Raw genomic sequence first — 19032 nt, 5'->3', positions numbered from 1 at the left:
TTTTCCATGCGGCTTTCATTAAGTGGAGGAGATAAAAACAAAAAAAGCTCCAGTAACAGGTACTTTTTATTGGTAGTACTGCATACACGCACAGAGAGCGCTTCCAGTTGTTGAAAGAGCAAACCATGAGGAAAACCTATTTTCAGGTAGTTAGGTTGATTAAAGCCACTAAAACTACAGTATCCATGAAAAAATAATTTTGTTTGTAGTATAAAATGGAAAAGATACAAAACTAAACTTTCAATAACTGTTTTAATAACCTAATTTAAAAAGCCCAGGCTTTCTGTGTCTTTTCCGTGATATGATTGGAGCCTGGATGGAACATCTATGGCAAACTATAAGCTTAACTACAAAAAAAACGGAAATATCAACGTAATGGACTGTTGCTAATCACGTCGCTAAAGTTAAAGCACCGATTGAAATACAACAAGAAGGCAAGGTTCTTTTTTTTTTTTTTTTGCACCCAAGTGGTGAACTGTCCTAGCACCGATGTCGCTATGCTGTCTGATTTGCAGTTTCTCCTTCCACGCGTAAAAACGCCTCTACTCACAGTGACAGAAAAAAAACAAAAGAAAAACACTACTGACATGTATACTGGACTTCTCACAAACCACTCACACATATGCATTCATGTCTTCTGCACATTCAGTGTCCTGAAAGTAAACTCGCCATCTTCTTGTCTCTACAAGACCGATGGAGCATCTTCATTAATCCCAAAGTTCTCAGTCTTTTTTTTTTTTTTTTTTTTTTTTAAGAGTCCAAGTGTTGATTTCAGTGAGAAGTTGGCTATGAGAACACAATCCTGGAGTCCTTCTGGCAGCATTACTCACGCAGGCTGTTGATGGAGGCACAGATCTTGAGAGCGGGACCCAGCTTGATGTTCATGGTGGAGATGAGATGGTCCTCACGCAAAAGCAGCAGCGCCTGCCCATCTATTTCCTGAGACTGAAACTGGGCAGCCAGCTCCTCACAACCTGATCGACCAAGAGACTCAGTTAATGCAGGAGACAATAAAGAGAAACAACATGTGACGAGTGAACTGTAATCAGATGGACCACCAACCTTGAAGTGAGGAGATAAACCTGTAGACTTCGTCCACGCTCCACTGGGAAGGAGTCGAAGACAGGAAGCTAGCCCCCTCTAGTGGAAGACTTCCAGGAGCTGAGCTGTCAGACTGAAGAGCGCTGTGCTCGGCTCTTGAGCAGGAGCGGGAAGAACTCGGAGACAGTGAAGGAGAATCGTCTTCTTCGCCATCGCTGGATACTTCATCTGAACGACTGGACTCTGAGTTAAACTGCACCCAAAACAGCAGACATTGAACTACAATCAGCAGCATTTTTATACTATTATTATGTTGCAGGACAAAAAAGAAAAAAGGATTTCCAAAAACAGCTGTGAATGTTAGTTTCCAAACATAATGGCCTTGATTTTTGTTTTGTTTTTAAGACTGTTAACAACAGAAAACACACGAGACATCCTTTAAAACCTACAGGTGTTACCTTGACAGGTAGATGCTTGGTTGATATTTTATTAGAGGTGATATTAGAACTGCTCCTGCGAGTGGAGCCCCTACGCCTAGCAGTGCTCTCTGTGGGTGCTGGATTTGGTGCCAGCCCTGCAGCTGTTCTCCCTCTGCTGGATTTGTAGTGCTGGCTGCAGCTTACATTATACCTGCAAATGAAAAGCAAAGTCAGCACTGAGAGAGACATTCTTGTTTGTTTGCCTCCCCTGAGTAAATTTCCAGTGATACTATTGTCTAAAAAGGGGGTCAAACTTAGTTTCACATTTAACGAAACGGGTAAAATAAAAATCACATTAAGGATCAGATGTCTTCAGCACACATATCTTGCTTAATCTTCTCAAATAAAGCCAATTAACAGCAAATCGATGAACATATTTTTTAGCCATCTTTCTGTCAAGAAAAATGTTTTCAGATAAGAGTAGGCCACCATGGCGCCAACTCACAACAGCCTGAGTATAAAAGCTACTGCCTGAATTAAAAAAAGAAAAAAGCTTCCTGATGTTAAAGCAGAATATTTTTGTTCTTGCACAGCATTTCTCACAAGCCCGAACATGAAACAGCTTTATCTGTGCCATAGTGGCAAATTGGAAACTGCATTCAAAGCCCCATCAATTTGAGATTTAGCTGAAAAAATATTTCAAAGATGTACATCACTTTCTACTACACTAACTTTCTCAAGCTTTTGTTCTCTGGCTCTGTGGCTCTGCAGCTGTGTAGATTCAAAATTACAATGCTAATTACAGGATTTTTAAAATGGCAGAGACTGTCTCTGACAAAGGGCTACGTGAGCCCTAGATAAAGAAGTACTTCCACCTCCTTTGAATCTGTCTACTTTCATCATTTGCTTTAATCGGTCGTGCCACCCTGTTAGCTAGTGTGCTAGCTTCAAACTTCAGTGTAAGTGGGTAAATTTGCTTATTTTAGCCCTTAGACAAGACCTGCAGATGGCAGCTTCAACTAGATAGGCCAGAACATAGTAAGAAACTTGCTCTCTTTTTAAAGCATTTTTAAAGCAAATAAATGCAAAAATACCCTCCAAATAATTCAAACTCACTGTAAGCACATTGTTTCTTTGCTTTGAATTTCACTCTTCAGAGCTTGCATGTTCTAACCCAGTGCTAGACCCCCCTTTGTTTTACAAGAAACATCTTCGATACATTTTTCAAAAAATGCCCGTCTGTGCAAAATGAGTTTAAAAACATAAACAACTGTGGGATACTGTTTGTCCATGATTTGGACGGGGGGAACAAATTATGGCAGGATCAGCCTGATATTATTTGTATCCCACTGTAACTTTACTGTATGAAGAGCTAACATCTCCAAAATGTCAGGAGTAGTTAGTTATTATAAGAAGTGTTTGTGAACTTAAAATCAAGAATGTGGGATACTGTTTGTCCGTGATTTGGAGAGCCCAGCGCGTGCTCCCGACGCAGGGAAAACCAATTCTGCAGGGGAGACCTACCTTGGAACTTGTGCAGGTGAAGCCAAATTTGGCGAGGCTTCATCTCCTGCTTTGCGTTTGTGTGGGAGCCCCGTCAAAAACCTCTCCATTATGCTACCAGTGTGCAAGCAGTCTTTTTTTTCTCATATCGTGCCGCCCCCTGCAATGGCTCTGCCCCCCCCCCCCCCGGGGGGGGGCACACCCCACACTTTGGGAACCTCTGTTCTAACCAAATACTGCAGTCAGTGGCTTAAACTGCAAAGGCTTTAGCTGTTTTCCTAATAAGATATGAATGTCCTTTGAACCTCTGAGCTTTTATGGCTAATTAAGAAGGAACAAAACAACACATAATGTGTATGTAAGCTGAAACAGAAACAAAACTGTACCTTTTGGCGCAAGTATTAGTACAGAACCTCTTTGATCCTCTGAACTGGCTGGCTGGAGCAAGGTTCCCACAGTATTCACACTTCAACACTGAGTAGGGAAAGAAAGACTTTACACTACTGACCATAAACACAGCTTAAAGCTACCATACTTAATGAATAATAAACCACCACTTACATGGAGGTCCATTTTCTGTGCAGCCAACCAGGGCAAAATCTCCGTCTTTGGGAAGCCGAGCAACCTGTCACATCAAGCTAGTAAGACACTTTTTTTTTTCTCATGGTAACCTTAACATTCATTATCTGACTGTGCATGTATTATCACACTTACAGGGAAGGGCTCAGCTCCCTCCTGAATCACAAAGCCCTCGATAACATGAGTGAGAACTTGTGGTTTGACGACAGCCTGGGGAACAGGTGCTCTGTCTTTGTCCCCGTGCCCTACTCTTGACAATGGGAGAGGCAAAGAAAGCGTGGGAGGAGATGAGAAGGCAGCTTCTGAAGGAGGAGCTGGTGAATCATGAAAAAGAAAAAATAATGAGCTTACAGTGAGAATTTTGAAGACGTTCTGCAAACGTTTTATGCATGAATTGGAGAAGACAAGCTGACGTACCTGAGTCCTTTGTAGGTGCAGGAGATAAAGGAGGAGCCAAGTCTTTCATGGGTGCTGAGTCTGAAGATTCTGTCATCTCATTCAGGCCATCACAGTCATATTTCCTCTTGAGAGAGCCAAGAGGAGCTTTTGTCTAACAGCATGTGGGGGGGGAAAAAGCCTTGTTACAATCCCTTGTACAAAGACGTCTCTCCCTACACCTAACCCAAGCAGTAAATCCTTTGATCTTACCATAGTACTGTTGCTGGAGACCGTGCCAACATTCCCACCAGATGGACTTTCCTGGGCTGTGCTATTTCGTGCCTGTGCCAGGGCCACAGCTTGCATATTTCCTGCTACGCCCTGCCTGGCTCCCACAAGGTGGACAGGGATGTGACCTGCAGCAGTGGACTGATTATTGCTAGGTGGAGCTGGGAGAATGGGCGGTGGGTGTCGAGGGGGCAGCTGCAACGGTAAACGGTGTCCCTGAACTGTCTTGGGCTGTATTGGAACAGGACCTTTGTCTACATTAGTGCTGGACTGTTGCAGGGGTTGCACCACCAGAGTTTGAGTGTTAACATTTGCCTTTGGTGCTACTGAGCCAATAGGGTAGCCCTGGGTGGAGGTAGGAACATTTGACGTGGGTACTAGGATCACCGGTGCAGCAGAGGGGGTCAGGAGGAGTTGGGAGAGAGGGAGTCCTGGAGAGGAAGTGGATGAAGAAGCTACAGAAGAAGTAGGAGTTACAGTCATGGCAGCCTGATTTCCAGTCTTTACAGTCAGTGGATTTGTGGCAGACTGTTGTGTAAAGCTGCTCTTGGCAATTTGTTGTTGCTGTTGTGGTTGCACTTGTTGCTGCTGAACTGTCTGTGGGAAACTCTGTTGCTGTTGCTGCTGCTGACCAAGAGGAAAGCCAGAAGCATCTTTCCTTTCTGGAAGCTCAGATTTAACAGCAACTGCTTTGGTTGTGGAAGCACAGTGTAAGGCAAGGTTCTGCACCTGAGAGATGAAGAAAGGAGCAGCGTGTGATCAAATTTAAATAGTTCTTCCTTCACAACCATTTCTTCAAGATTACATGGCTAGAGCATTTGGTAAAAGCACACAAACCTGATCATTGTCAGACTGGGTGCTAGCACCGGTAGAAGCAACTTCGTGCTGTTGCTGCTGCTGCTGGGGCTGAGTTTGAGCAACTGCTGCAACAGTAGCAGTTGCTGGGCCACCAGGCATGAAGATGAGCTGAGAACGGTTGACCTATGTGGGAAACAGCAGAGATGGTCAACCTTTATTTCTCTTAATGACTGCAAGAAAGATTTAATGATTTCCCTGCATTTTCTCTGGATTGTCAGTGTGAATTTTACACAAAGGTTTCCAACCGTTCTTACTATATCATAACAATATGTTACATAAATTAATTCAAAGTATATGCATTTAATAGATTTTGTGGATAATCAGTTTTAACCCACTCTAAGATACATCTGTCCCGGTCCTGCTGAGTTTCCACCCAGCAGCACTGACTGGTTGATAGCAGTTTTGGTTGCAGAGGTGGCTGGACCATGAGGACGAGGACTGGACATAGTCCCTCCCGCAGAGGTGGTGCTTAGATTGACCTGGAAGGCACACACATATTTATATTTTAACTCAAACTTTAAGAGAGCCAAGGCTGAGGTGTTTTGAACATGTACAGAGGATTGATAGTGGATATATTGGACAAAGAATACTGAATATAGAGCTGGTAAGTAAGACGAATAGAGGAAAATCAGAGAGAAGGTTCGTGGATGTAGTGAAGGAGGACATGCAGATTGTTGGTGTTACAAAAGAGGAAGCAAGGGATAAACTGTGATGAACATAAATGATCCGTTGTGGCAACCCCTAAAGGGTGCAGCTGAAAGAAGATTCAAATCTTTCTAATTATCTGTAAGATATAATTAAATAATAATTTACAAAAACTTACAGTGGTGGGCACTTGGGAGATGCTGTTACTTGGAGTATTGGACTGGCGACTAGCAGCAAGTGTGGCCTGTTTTAAAGAGACATGAAAAGGTTTGATTGGGACATGTCTGTTTGTTTTTATTTTAGTCTTTTTCTTGTTGTTGTGCATGTATATTCTTGTCATACCTGTTGCACAGCAGCTAAGTTGTGGAACTGAGCACTATTTGCGATCTGCTGCTGCAGCATGAGCTGCTGGAAGTACTGAGCAGCATTAGGCTGTCTTTGCAGAGCTTGCAGAGCCTAAAAAAAACACATACATACTTATTTGGCTAATACCAATTCAAAAGTTTGTTTTTCATTTTTTAATTTAAATGGTACTGTTATTGTAACATGTAAAGCATTCGTTTTGTTAACATTTGGACACAATCACTCACCTGTACAGCCTGTCTCTCATACAGAGACATGCGGGCTATCTGTGGTGCATGAGAATTGCCACTTGTCTGAGAATTTCCATTGTTGGTGCCTGTATTTTGGTCTTCACCTGCATCCATGTTTACTGCTCAAAACGAAAAGGCCAATCATCAGAAGTAGCTGTGTCAACAGTTTTAACTATAAACGATCTATATGGTGTATTTGCTATTTCTCACTGTGGGTACAGAGAAAAATAAAGAAAAAAATAATTAATAGACGACAAATGAAATGATTAGTCACTAAATATAAACAAAGGCGGATTATTAAACGTCCTTTGTTGGACTGCACCCTCAAAGTTTCCAATTGATTGTTTATGTTTTTAAAGTGCAGCAGATTATTCGCTCTTGTGGGCATATCACGAGTTTTTACTATCGTGGCAAGCAGGAGCATTGTGGTATTTTCTACAGCAGGCCTGTTGTCAAGATGATAGATGGGTAGGAAAGAAAGACCAACATGGAGGAAAAGTTGAAAATAGCAAAGGAAGCTAGCTATCCAGCGATGGCTAACTACAAAGGATTACACAGGTTTAACGATCTCTCGACACTAGTACAGTATACCATAGTTTAAAAAATGCATTCCCGTGTGCAGCAAAACTCCGAATGCATATATAGAAAAATGAAAGTAGATGAGTCGTTTGTTTGACGCAAACACCTAACTAAAAAACATAAACAGAGGCTAACTAATTAGCAATGCTATCTGTTTTCTGCAGAGAGAAAGCAAGCAGCTAGCTGACTATTACTGCTGCTACATGTCAGAGCTTAATGCCTTTCGGTGTCCGTTTGTGTCTACCTCTTCTTGGCTTTCAGTCCTTTTCACAGTTAAATTGAGTTCTTTTTCGGATATTGGTTGTAGCTGCCAACAACGACAGGGATTTCTAGGTTTTTTGCCTCCAACAAAACCCCGCCCCTCACAAAGCAGTTCTTTTCCCCTCCTTCTTCTTCTTTTTTGGATATTCTGGAAGACTGTAAACCATTGTTAACAGACGGACGGAGCCACCTACTGTTTCAGTGTGTAAACTGCATCGAAATCTATTTGTGTACTTTGGCAAACAAACTGGGATTTATGCAATTAGTTTTTATATGTTTTTTAAAAACTTACAGCGAGCTAACCTTTGTAATGAATAGAAGTACTTTTGATAACTACAGTATTCTGCAAAAGACACTCTTCATTTCTTTATATTTTCTAGGAGTCATACACTAACCTTTTAGTGATTCAAGCATAAAAAGACGCCTAGCCTAAATCTTCACAGTGTTCCCAGAAACACTGTCAGTACAGTGAAAACATACCTCCCCATAGCCTGGACCTCAATTTTACTGAAGGAGTGCGGGATTATTTTGACAACGGAGCAAAAATTACCCAACACCTAAAGAAGAGTTTTGAATGTCTTCAAGAAGCCGGGAGGACTATTCCTGAAGGCTACTTAAAAATTACAAGAAAGCTGCTAAAAGATGTGTGCTCAAGAATAAACATTGGTCATGTCTGAGCCTCTTTCTCCATGTTAGTTAACAACAGTTTATCACTATAAGCGCTTAATTGCACCTAATTTAATACAAGGTTTATGACTATTCTAGTTTATGAATGCATTTGTTTATATAATCCATTATTTCTAATATAACCTAATTTATTCCATCAAATCCTAAAAGATGAGTGCACATAGGTTTATGGAGTTATCACAGCATAAACTAGTTTTATCATTTCTTTTTAATAGAATCAGAAAAAAAAAACAAAGATTTGTGACTTGTGTCAACTTTTAGCCAAACATAACATTAATCATATGAAACCTCAGACCAGTGAACTAAGCAAAGAAAATTCAGTGTTAACACAAAAGCGAAAAAGACCAAATATCAGTGCTCACAGTGAATACAAGTAGTAACTCAATGATAATTAATAGAAAAATAACACTCATGTCCTGTTCAAAAAAAAAAAGCCTGGTTCAGTCCTTAGCAGCACTGATGTTTAGGTTTATGTAAAAATATTATAAATCCCAAGTTTAAAAGTGTAACATTTTTACAACTAGAGTACTGAAAATGAAGTACCCTCATTGCTGCCGTATGTATCTCCTACTGCAGCCTGAACATGAGTCTATAGTAGTAAGGTGGGTACATGTAGCACTGTTTCTGCGCTTTGGGTCAATTTCACCACATCAAGAAGCAGGTCAGCGTTTAAGCACTATAATGTTCATTATTAAACTGTTTTGTGATTATTAAAATGTAAATATTCCTTTATATTTGATTATTTCATGAAAAAGCACAGAAGACAATTTCTGAATAAGTATAAATAGCAGAATTCAGATATAATTGCCTTCAAATTCTCATCACATTTAAATGACAAAAGATACATTAAGTGAATTTAATTTTGAATTTTAGTTGGATGCTTTGCTCCTCACCACAAATTTCGTTGGTATTGCGTCAGCACCACTGACCTCTGACAAAAATTAAACCGTGGAGCTCAGATTTCAGTCAAGCAGCCGACCTTCTGACTGGGATCTTAGCGCTAAGCTTCTCTGCAACATGTGAGAAAGGACGACGCCCAGCTAAAAATCAAATTCAGTTCAACTTTGGTTTGTTTGCACTGATTTCTAAATGTGTGGTAAGGCTGTAAGTACAGTCCCTGTACTTAAACATTTACATTCACATGTTACAAACCTGACTTTTTAACCTAAACAATAACTGTTTAAACTGCACACACATTTATTTGTATGCCTGTGAACATTAAGCAAGCTCAACCCAAATAAACACAGAGGGGTGTACTATGAAGCCAGATTAATGGGTTAGCGAGGTATGTTGGGCTTTCATTCACTCTCTTTTTAGCATCTTAACTACTGTCATACACGTAGCCTGGTCCTGCGCAGCCTTTCGGTTTGTAATTGAACTGAAGAGCCACATTTTCACTGATTCTCTTATTTACAGTAAGCTTTAGCTGCAATACAGATTCTCTGCTGTAGGAATGTCATTTATCCAGAATATAAAACCTGTTGAGACACTTCTAAAACAGCACTGCAGATTCTAACTGGAATATTCAATTTTTCTTTTATAAATGTCTTTATTTTTGGTCCTAATCTGCTAGAATTCCACCTACTGGAACAAAGTTTAGAACTGTTACACCAAGAATTCTGAATGAATAAAAGTAATTTATCTTACAAGTGACGACAAACTGAAGTGATGCTTTCTTTAGGCTGTGGGAGTGTGTTAAAGTTTAAGAGCTGTAATTTGTCACATTAGAAATCAACAGCAGAGGTGAAATAAATATATTAAGAGGTAAACTATTTCATTTACTGATAAGTGTGCGTGTAATGATCGTGACTTCACAAGATTAAAGATTTTCGGCAGCATTACTCTCGTTTCCTTTGCAGCTGCAGTGTTGCATGTTATTTATAGATCTATATCACCTGATTAGACGGAGCTCAAATGATCGATTTTGTAAAGTCAAAGAGTTAAATGACGCATCTAAAACTGCACAGAGCATGAAGCAGAAAGCCTGAGTTAATGAAGAAAACTGATAACCACCATTGTAACCCTTATCTCTTATCGGGGCTTCTAGGCTTTTATCAAGCCAGCTAACACAACCCCACCAATTATATTGAATTTGCTTTTCAGTACACCCCTCTGCTCGTGACAAACCAACAACATCTGAGAAAAAAAATAAAGCATTCGTTTAGCAGAAAAGAACTGTACACAATGTGGCATTTAGCTGACACAAGATAGAAATATGATTCTTCAAATTCTCCCTTTTCTGCCAGATTTTCACAGAAGAGTCTTTATTGTGAAATAGCTTTCTTGAAGGAATCACTCATTTGCCTGACATCAAACAACTGTTTGAAACGTACGGTGTAAAAAGTGTGGACATGATCATCAGCCCTATGAGTAACATGCCCTCCTGTGTGACAGGGAGATGAAAGATTTTTTTGCCCTAGGCACAAGTCTGGAATAAACACAGAATTAGCAAGTACTGACGTAATTCACTCACAACCCCCCCACAAGAAAACAGACTTGTGTCTACAAGCAGCCTGATAAGCTGTAACCGATTAAACTGCATCACACGGTGAAGATTTTAGTCCCAACATACTAAGGTCACATAGGCAGCAACTGGTCATCTCTCTCCTCTGGCTCTTCCTGTAAATTGTCTGTAGCCTCTCCCCTGTATGCTGGCGATTCCTCTCGCTTGCGCGACCGGCACACAAAGTCACATCCATCCTGTAAGCACAGCGAAGAAAAAAACAAAAACAATTGTCCTTATTTATTTATTTATTTATTTTTATTTCATCAGACTCTGACCTTTCACTGACGGTGTTCATCAATTAGATTTAGCTTACCGCTGCCAGGTTTCCAAACTCCACCCAAAAAGCATAATTGGGGAATTGCTCCACCCCTTTAGCTCCAACGATCACCCGCTGGTAGAGGAAACCTCCAACAAGGTAAACAGCCAGAAGAGAGAAACCACTGAAATGTGAGAGGTTATGATTATTGATCATCTGTAATATCACAAGCTCTCACATTCATTAAATTAACAAATGACTTTACATACATGATGAGAATAATGGAGCCAGTGCTGATAATGGAGCCAGTGCTGAGCTTGGACTCAATTACAGGACACACTGAACTGGTGTCCAACTCAAACAGATAGAAACAGTTTTCCTCCTTTTCCCTCTCCTCCAGACCCACCTCCAGCTTACTCTGGGAGAGAGAGTGAAACACAGGTGTATACAAAGTGTCTTTGTGCAACTTTCTAAACATGCAACATGTGTATAACATGTTTTTATTTCAATAACTCTACTGTTTAATACAAATAGGCTCATTCTGTGTTCCACTGTATTAAACGTCTTCGTCACTCTACTGTAAATATCCTTGCTTGGTTTCAGGTGTCTGGAAAGCCTTGAGCTTCACGGAAACATTATTCAGAGCGTCCTCATGGATCAAATTTCATTTTCACAGACCTGATGCAACATGCCGCCACGGCTGCAGCTGACTGCTTTTTGTTTCTGTTTTTTTCCTCAAACTCAAATCTGCTCGGCTAGAAGCTTTGCACATTTCATTTACCACTTTTACATTCCTGTCGCAAGAGATCATAATGATGGCTTTCCTTTCTTCCTTATTGCAGTGTGCATCGTATTTTTCACCATTTGTGTAGATCAGCATCACCCAGTCACCTGAAAGGACACGTTTGATAAGATTTAGATTTCTACTCCTCAGAGTTGGCCTCAGGCTATGATGCAATTATGAATTATTTATCAGTTTCCAATACAGTTAAGATTCACGCACATGCCCTTACGGTCATGTCTGAACTAATAAGAGAATGTTTTTCGGATTTTGCATAGTCTTACTTCCTCCAATGGCCTGTGTATGCGTGTATTTGCCAATCACTGTTGTCTTCTGTAATTTCTTGTCCACTTGAATAACCCCAGCATTGGAAGCACCCCCTGCATCCCCACATAACTGGAACACATATGTGTAGCTCTCGTTCGAAGCCTTGTCCTCAGCTGTAAAGCTGTCAAAAAAGAACAAATCCCAGAGAAAATTTAAATAAACATGGCCCATATAGATTCTTCCTTTAACATAAAATTATATTATTAAACACAACAGGGATTCCAAAAACATCTCATCTCCTAACAAGCACTGAATACGCTGGTACACAAGTGACTCATTCCTTACTTCTTTCCTACGAGCGGCTCTAGTCGCTCCAGAACTTTCTGCTGTAATGGACTGTGAGATAACAGTTTGCAGTCTTTGGTGCTCTTCACACTATACACCCCACTCACAGAGAGGACCAGATGAAATGCCATGATCCACATGAGGAACGAGATTCCTCTGCAGCTACTGAACACCTGGAACAGATGTTAGATGATAAAGAAAAAACAATCAAAATGGGCAATTCTCAATTGTGATTGCTTGCTATTTGTTTCATGTTAGTAGGATTACGTTTATTGTGAGACCATACAAACTGTCTAATGCAAGACTGTTTCATACCATTTACATTACAGTAATATAAACGGTGGCATTATTGAAATACTTGCGGTCAACCATACAAAGGCAGTGGAGATGAGCATCAGGGGTAATTTGTAACTGAAGGATAGCAGCAAGATTGAACGGGAAGGCTTACATGATTATAGTGAGATGGTAAAGGAGACAGTGGGTCTAAAATAGCAGGCACACAGGAGGTAGCAGAGCTGAAGATGCTAAGATCTTCAGTCAGAGTGATCAGAAGGGACAGGATTAGAAATGAGTACATCCGAGGGACGGCGGACGTAGAGCGGTCTAGAAAGATAGTTTGAGAGACAAGGTTGTGATGTGCAGAGGAGGGATTTTAGATTCATATGGAGCTGCCAGCCAGGAGAAAAGAGGAAAATCACAGGGTAGATTCATGCATGTCGTGAAGGAGGACATGCATGTGACAGAAGATAAAGGTAGCTTAAGCTGAAAGCAGATGTGCTGTGGCGACCTCTAAAGGGAGCAACCAAATAAGAAGCAGAAACAACTGCAGTGTGGTAGCTATCCCTTTAAGAGCTGAAACAGTTATTGGGTAAAGTCATAGTCATATGACAGAAAACTAGAAAAAGAAATATATTTAAAAAATTTTAAAACAAATATTTACTCATTTAATTTGAATATTCATCATCTGTTATATTCAGCTGAATTCTTTTGGGTTTTAAGACTGCTATCTAGAAAAAAATCTAAATATTTAGCAGCACTTTTTTTGATAATCGTCTGACACTTCAAAACACAATGAACCTGTTATGTTAGTTTAATGTGTACATTAAAATGAATCTGTGGCAGTTCTCATGCTTTTGACACCTTGTTACAGGTTGCAGGTTTTTGCATTAACACAAAGTACCTCAGTTATCAGGTACTTACATTTAATGCATTATTCCACAAACCGTTTGCGTTTTTTAACACCACAGTTCATAAAAATAGGTAAAACAAGGGAATACTCAAAGCTTCAGTGGTTAAACTTTGAATATGAAGCACCTTTCACATGCTTCCTGAACAAAGAGAGGGGAGTAAAGAGACGCCCACTTTCCTATTCATTTAAAAATTTAAAGACATAAAACATAGCACTAAACTAAAAGACAATAACGATATAGGAAATTCAGTTGTGAAAGGCGATGTTTGCAAGTCTTTCCTGAAAAGAAAGTATGCATCCAAAATGTCTGCTTCTATTTGCACGAGGCAATAAGTTTTACTGATGAGAAAACAGTCCGTTTATAATTTCTCTGACAAAGATGCTGCTTTGGCCTGGATTGCACACCTACCTTCATGATTTCCGTCACGGCGAATCAGCGGGGAAATCTTCTTTGTGAGAAATCTAACAGTTTATCATACAAGCTGACAGTTTAAACAGTTGCTCTGAGCTTCCTCACGCTAACGTCGCTTCCTGGTTGACTCAATTAGCAACTAGTCGACTCTTTAGATATGCGCATAAAACAAACTTCATCTGCGCGGAGTCTGTTTTATATTATTATTTTTAATCAACGTTTTCCGCCCTTTTAATTCTGCCCTGAAGAGATAACACGCTTTCCATTCAACTGTGCCCAAGAGGCTAACAGGCTAGAGATAGCGGTGAAGGAGTGCGGAAGTGAAACCAAACAGAGCAACACGCGCATGTGACAGTCCAAATGAAACTCAGCCAATGAAAGGCGGCTGAGGCCACGCACACCCGCGTCAGCTGACAGGGGAGCAAGCGTCACAGAAAGGTTTACTAAGTCACAGCGTCACCATTCATGGTATTTCTATGTCAGGCAAAAAAAATTAATACATACAATAATAAATAAAATAAATACGTAAGTAAATAAACAAGATAAACAAAAAAATGAATAATAAATACATAATACATATAAATACAATAAAATAAATGCATAACTAATACATAAAATAAAACTAAAATAAATAAAATAAAGTAAGCAAATGAATAAATGCGCTTGATGGTATAATGTGGAGTTTTGTGTGCGCTGCTAAACAGAATTAAACAACTATTATTCAAACAAATGTATCTAACTAAAACCTGTAAATTTAATTGATCACTGATATAAATAGCAAATATTATCTTTATAACTACATAGTGGAAATTCTTGTTTGTTCAAACAATGTCACATGTGACATTGTTTGGAGTTATTTCTATGATTTAGATCCAAAAAACATATTTTGGTAAAGAAATCATAATTAAAGAAAATTACTTAATTTTAATAATAATATGTCATAATACACAATACTGTCTTGTGCTTCATTTACCTGACAATCTAATAAGATGAATTTATGTAAATACATGTTTTTCAAATTTGCTAAATGTAGTAAAAATTACATTAAAATCAACATTGCTTTAATTTAAAATGAGCTAAAAAAATTTTTTGACTAAGTATAAAAAATAATTTCAGTTTCAGTATTTAGTCAGGTGGTGAAGGTTTTCACTGTGACTCAGACTCTACATGATTGCCAGTCAGCTGCCGACAATAAGTATTTTAATTTGTATGGTATTACTTCCCTATCATGATCATTAAAAAGACTAAAACACTGAAATGAATCAAAATTAAGAAAACATTTCCGAACAATAAAAATAATTCACCTTCTTGATTGGAAAACAAAACTACTTTCTGGGGAGTGAGCATGCATAAATGGAATTAAAACAACTTTGTCTATCTAAAAAGGGTGTTATGGGCTTGGCACATGGTATCATACCTGATGAATATTGCAATGAAGTTGGATGAAAATATCAGTTCCTCGCCTGCAAAATTTTGGTTACTATAGACATCTGCTGCTGGAAATCAGACATCCAAATATTTATAGTTCAAGCAAGCCATCATTCTGTGTTAGCCTGAGCTACATTCCTGAGAATTCATATTCAGAGACATGAATATGTCAGATATTTACCCCAAAAGTTTTTAAGGACCTAGCTCAAGACATTTATCCCAGATGCCTTGATTCTGATGTTTTAGACATTCTTTCAGCTCTGTTTGAAAAAGAGATCAATAAAAGGATTGAACATCAAGAAAATTCATCAGAAAACTTGTATCTGGTATCTCATTGTTTTAATTACCCAGGGATTGTGACTATAGGTGCACCTCCCAAGAAAAGTAACTACATGTCAGATTAGCACAGTCTACAGATGTTGTCATTGGCCTGTTCGGCACGTTCCTCCTGTCGATTTCCCAGTAATGAACATGGCTGCATTGTAACACTGAACAAACCCAAAAACCTATGCAACAGTGTACTAGAAGTTTGAGGCCACTCTGGTAAAAAAAACAATCATAAAACCTCACACCACCTGTCAACCTCAGTGGTTGAGCGATGATGATTTGGGTTTATTTTGCAGCCATAGAACCTGAGCACCTTGCAGTCACTGAGTCGACGAGGAACTCCTTTGTATACCAAAGCATTCTTGAGCCAAGTACAAGGGCAGCTGTTCAAAAGCTTAATCTTGGCCAGAACTGCGTCATACAACAGGGCAATGATCCCAGTTCTGAAAAGGAAATGAATCAAGGTGTTGCAATGGTCCAGTCAATAGATCTGTCTGACCTTAATAGAGCTGTGCAAGAAATGCCTGCAAACCTCAATGAACCGAAGCACCATTGTAAAGTTGTGGCAAAATTTCTGTGCAACTAAATGATAGACTCATAAAGTCATACAGAAAAGAATTATTTTAAGTTATTGACACCAAAGGTGCTTCTACAAGCGACTGAATCATGGGGTGTAGTTTCTCACAAGCTGCTTTTGCATTTTGTTAAATAAGGATGGGGGAATATGTCATATGTTGCTGTTAATGTCAGGTTGTATTTAGAGAATTTGAGAACATGCTAACGAACAGGTAATTTTTAATATGTTGTGATAAGTAAAACCTTAGAGCTGAAAGAGAGTGTACTTTCACTTTCACATGTCAGAATGTTTACTTGTGGATGACTGGTAGACCAACAACACAGATTTCCATTTCAAGATGGCATAACTGAGGTTACTGAAATATAATCATTACTCAGTGTTTTGAAAGGCAGATTAACCCCCACACTACTCTAGCGTAAACTAAACAATAGCCTCTAAAATTACCATGAACTTGAAATTCATTTAGTAACAGTGGTCAAGTATGGACTTGCTCAGCTTTCGTACAATGTATATATATATACACACACACACACACACACACACACACACACACACACACACACACACACACACACACACACACACACACACACACACACACACCTTGATCACTGTTTCACTTCCCTCAGTATTTTTAGATTGATCTCTGACTGTGTGTTTGAGAATCTATGGCCCTCAGTGTCTGTTGCATTCTGCTGGATTTCACTAAAAGGTAATAAGCTGCACTCGCTATGCTTGAGACCAGTAAGTGTGCTATAAGAGCTCTTTCATTCCTGCATGCTCTGATTAGCTCAGCTACATCAGGCTCTTTGACTTCATTTACATTGTACGTACCGTCTTTTTTATACCATTTTCAGAAATATCAGAAAGTTGACTCTGTTCATCTGGATGTAGCATTTTCAGATCAACAGAATCAACTTTCTGGGATTTCCTTGCCTGAATGATTGAGCATTTATCGAGATCCTTTTTTAAAATGTCATTTTTAGCTCATCTGGTTGAAACACTTGTTGAGATGTTCGCGAGGCGGCCCTTCACAGTTGCTACTCTTCCTGCAGTATTGGTAAGATTTTAGTTAACCTTTCACACAATATATCACCTAATGGACTTGCATCTAAATTAAGGTCAAGAGCGTATCAATTGTTTTATGAATACGTTTCCACTTTCATAAAAATCACTACTTCTCTTAGATTATTGGTCAGATTTTAGTGACATGAGATTAATGCATCTCGGATATGACTGTTTTTGAGGGTCTTTGAGTTTTCAGTGGATTTTAATCCTCATTAGCTTGTGCAATGCAGCCAATCCCCGACAAGGAATCCTATAATTTGCTTTCTGTACTTCTCACATTATAGCAACCTTTGAATAGTGATGGACCATGAGCTGGATGGACTAGTCTTTCCATTCAGGTTTTTTGCTTTAAAGAACTCTGTCTTACTATTTGGTTTGTTCATTCTCTGTTGTATCAGCCACCCTGAACTACTGATAGAAGGCAGGATGAATCCATGCCTTCATGTTGTTTACAGCATGTTGAATGTCACAGTAGAAATTGAGAGTCGTCAGACTAGGAAACATTTCTCCAAGCTTATGTTGTCCCAACGGGAATTTACCCGTTCTTAGCTGACAGGAGTGGCACTCGGTGTGGTCTTCAGCTATTTTAGTCCATCTCTTTATCATTATAAGTGGTTATTTGAGTTACTGTCGTCCCTAGCTGTCTGACCATTCTCCTCTGACACCAATATTTTCACCCAGAGAAGTGTCGCTCTGTGGATTTTTTCTCTTTCTGAGACCATTCTCTGTAAACTCTAAAGATGTTGGTGTGCGAAAATCCCAGTAGACCAGCAGCTTCTGAAATATTCAGACCAGCTTGTCTGGTCCTAACAACCATCCAACATTCAAAGTCATTTAAATCACCCATCTTCCTCATTCTGATGCTCAGTTTGAACTTCAGGTTGTCAGCATTTCTACATGCCTAAATGCAATGAAATCCTGTAGTTCACTGGTGAGACGCTGAGTAGGCATGCCTAATATAATAGGTAGTGCACAAATCTGTTTAAAAGATTGGGGAAAGCTGCAATCAGCTGAGACTGAAGAAGTCACTTGGATAAGTGACAAAACGTTTCTCCCACTGAAAATGCTACGTCCAGATGAACAGAATCTACTTTTGGACATAAATCTGACAGTGATAAAATCTTCTCAAACGACAGAGTGCTGAACAAGTCATTTAAACAAGGTGTGGCCATGTATATAAAATCATCTGACAGATTTTAAAGTAAACGGATTTCCTTGTTATAAAGTAAATGGGAAAGGCAAAGTGTAAGAAACACCTTTCAGCTTTAAGTAAAATGCAGTAAAGTTGACTCATGGGGTGTAGTTACTTCTTGGAAGTTGGATCTGTTGCAGTTAGCCAGGTGTGTGTGTGTGTGTGTGTGTGTGTGTGTGTGTGTGTGTAGCAGACAGTATTTTTGTTTTTAAAAAACGTGGTGTTGTGCAAATTCGGTTAGCAAGTGCATAAAATCTGAGCGCAGCTGAAAGTGCAACAAAGTTGTGAAACAGGGCAGTGTGACAGTAATCATGTGGGTTTCTATTTAACAATGCTAATGAGAGTGAGTCACAGCATTTCAGAGCTTTCATGTCAGGCTTTCTCAGTAGTTAATAACCATAGTAAAGTTGTCATTGTTATACAAATCACTCACATATCACCCCTCCCTTAGTTTCCCCCTCTGTGATTGCTTCATCTCTCTCTCTTTTTAAATCATAAGGAACAGTTGGTGTTTCTCCCTCCCTGCTGCCTCCCTCTGTACAACCTCTCCAGGGAACGCAGGCAAGTTTTACTAGGCCTCTGTTTGCTTTGCTCCAAAGAAGTTAGTATTTTCAAACCTACTTTCTTCCTCCCCTCCCCCACTCTCCTTCAGCGCCCTTACCTGGCTGTGTGTGTCCGTGTGTGTGTGTAGCGCAGACACACCCGACTACCGCATATCAACCAATCACTGATCCAAGAGAGGCGCTCCAAGGAGGTGTGCTTCCTGTACTTCGTGTGAGACAGGAATGGTGCAGGAGTGCGTAGAGAGTTGTGTATTGTGTGATTTGTTTTGGGTTTTTTTTTTTTTTTTTTC

General features: G+C 39.6%; 2 protein-coding genes across 3 annotated transcripts; both read right to left on the bottom strand.

The window, feature by feature from the left end:
* Nucleotides 1-48: 48 nt before the first annotated feature.
* phc1 (polyhomeotic homolog 1) lies at nt 49-7286 on the bottom strand. Its single transcript, XM_082550369.1, has 14 exons — nt 7128-7286; nt 6302-6423; nt 6054-6167; nt 5890-5955; nt 5402-5545; nt 5046-5189; nt 4191-4937; nt 3960-4092; nt 3678-3856; nt 3525-3588; nt 3350-3437; nt 1500-1671; nt 1063-1294; nt 49-974 (listed from the first exon to the last, which is right to left on the bottom strand). The coding sequence occupies exons 2-14, from the start codon at nt 6416-6418 to the stop codon at nt 823-825; spliced, it is 2352 nt and encodes a 783-aa protein (XP_082406495.1). The 5' UTR covers nt 6419-6423; nt 7128-7286; the 3' UTR covers nt 49-822.
* A 735-nt stretch (nt 7287-8021) lies between these two features.
* Nucleotides 8022-18953, bottom strand: m6pr (mannose-6-phosphate receptor (cation dependent)). Of its 2 annotated transcripts, none has more exons than XM_082550379.1 (7): nt 18841-18953; nt 11987-12159; nt 11659-11822; nt 11375-11484; nt 10863-11011; nt 10651-10777; nt 8022-10531 (listed from the first exon to the last, which is right to left on the bottom strand). In XM_082550379.1, the coding sequence occupies exons 2-7, from the start codon at nt 12124-12126 to the stop codon at nt 10409-10411; spliced, it is 813 nt and encodes a 270-aa protein (XP_082406505.1). In that variant the 5' UTR covers nt 12127-12159; nt 18841-18953; the 3' UTR covers nt 8022-10408. The 2 variants fall into 2 exon arrangements, with proteins under 2 accessions (XP_082406505.1, XP_082406504.1); XM_082550378.1 differs by lacking the exon at nt 18841-18953 and adding an exon at nt 13585-13944.
* Nucleotides 18954-19032: the final 79 nt, after the last annotated feature.

This window comes from Aulonocara stuartgranti (genome assembly GCF_965226115.1).
Source record: "Aulonocara stuartgranti genome assembly, chromosome: 11".
Classification (NCBI taxonomy): domain Eukaryota; kingdom Metazoa; phylum Chordata; class Actinopteri; order Cichliformes; family Cichlidae; genus Aulonocara; species Aulonocara stuartgranti.
This window is presented reverse-complemented; position numbering and strand designations above follow the sequence as displayed.

What these genes read in the sequence shown, in the direction of transcription:
- phc1 (XM_082550369.1), bottom strand. Translation starts at nt 6,418, where the DNA reads ATGGATGCAGGTGAAGACCAAAATACAGGCACCAACAATGGAAATTCT. An exon ending in ATGAGAGACAGGCTGTACAG is followed by an intron (nt 6,168 to 6,301) that starts GTGAGTGATTGT and finishes TGTTTTTTTTAG; the next exon opens with GCTCTGCAAGCTCTGCAAAG. An exon ending in GTTTATCTCCTCACTTCAAG is followed by an intron (nt 975 to 1,062) that starts GTTGGTGGTCCA and finishes TTGGTCGATCAG; the next exon opens with GTTGTGAGGAGCTGGCTGCC.
- m6pr (XM_082550378.1), bottom strand. An exon ending in TACACAGGCCATTGGAGGAA is followed by an intron (nt 11,485 to 11,658) that starts GTAAGACTATGC and finishes GTGTCCTTTCAG; the next exon opens with GTGACTGGGTGATGCTGATC. An exon ending in AGTTTGGAAACCTGGCAGCG is followed by an intron (nt 10,532 to 10,650) that starts GTAAGCTAAATC and finishes CTGTGCTTACAG; the next exon opens with GATGGATGTGACTTTGTGTG.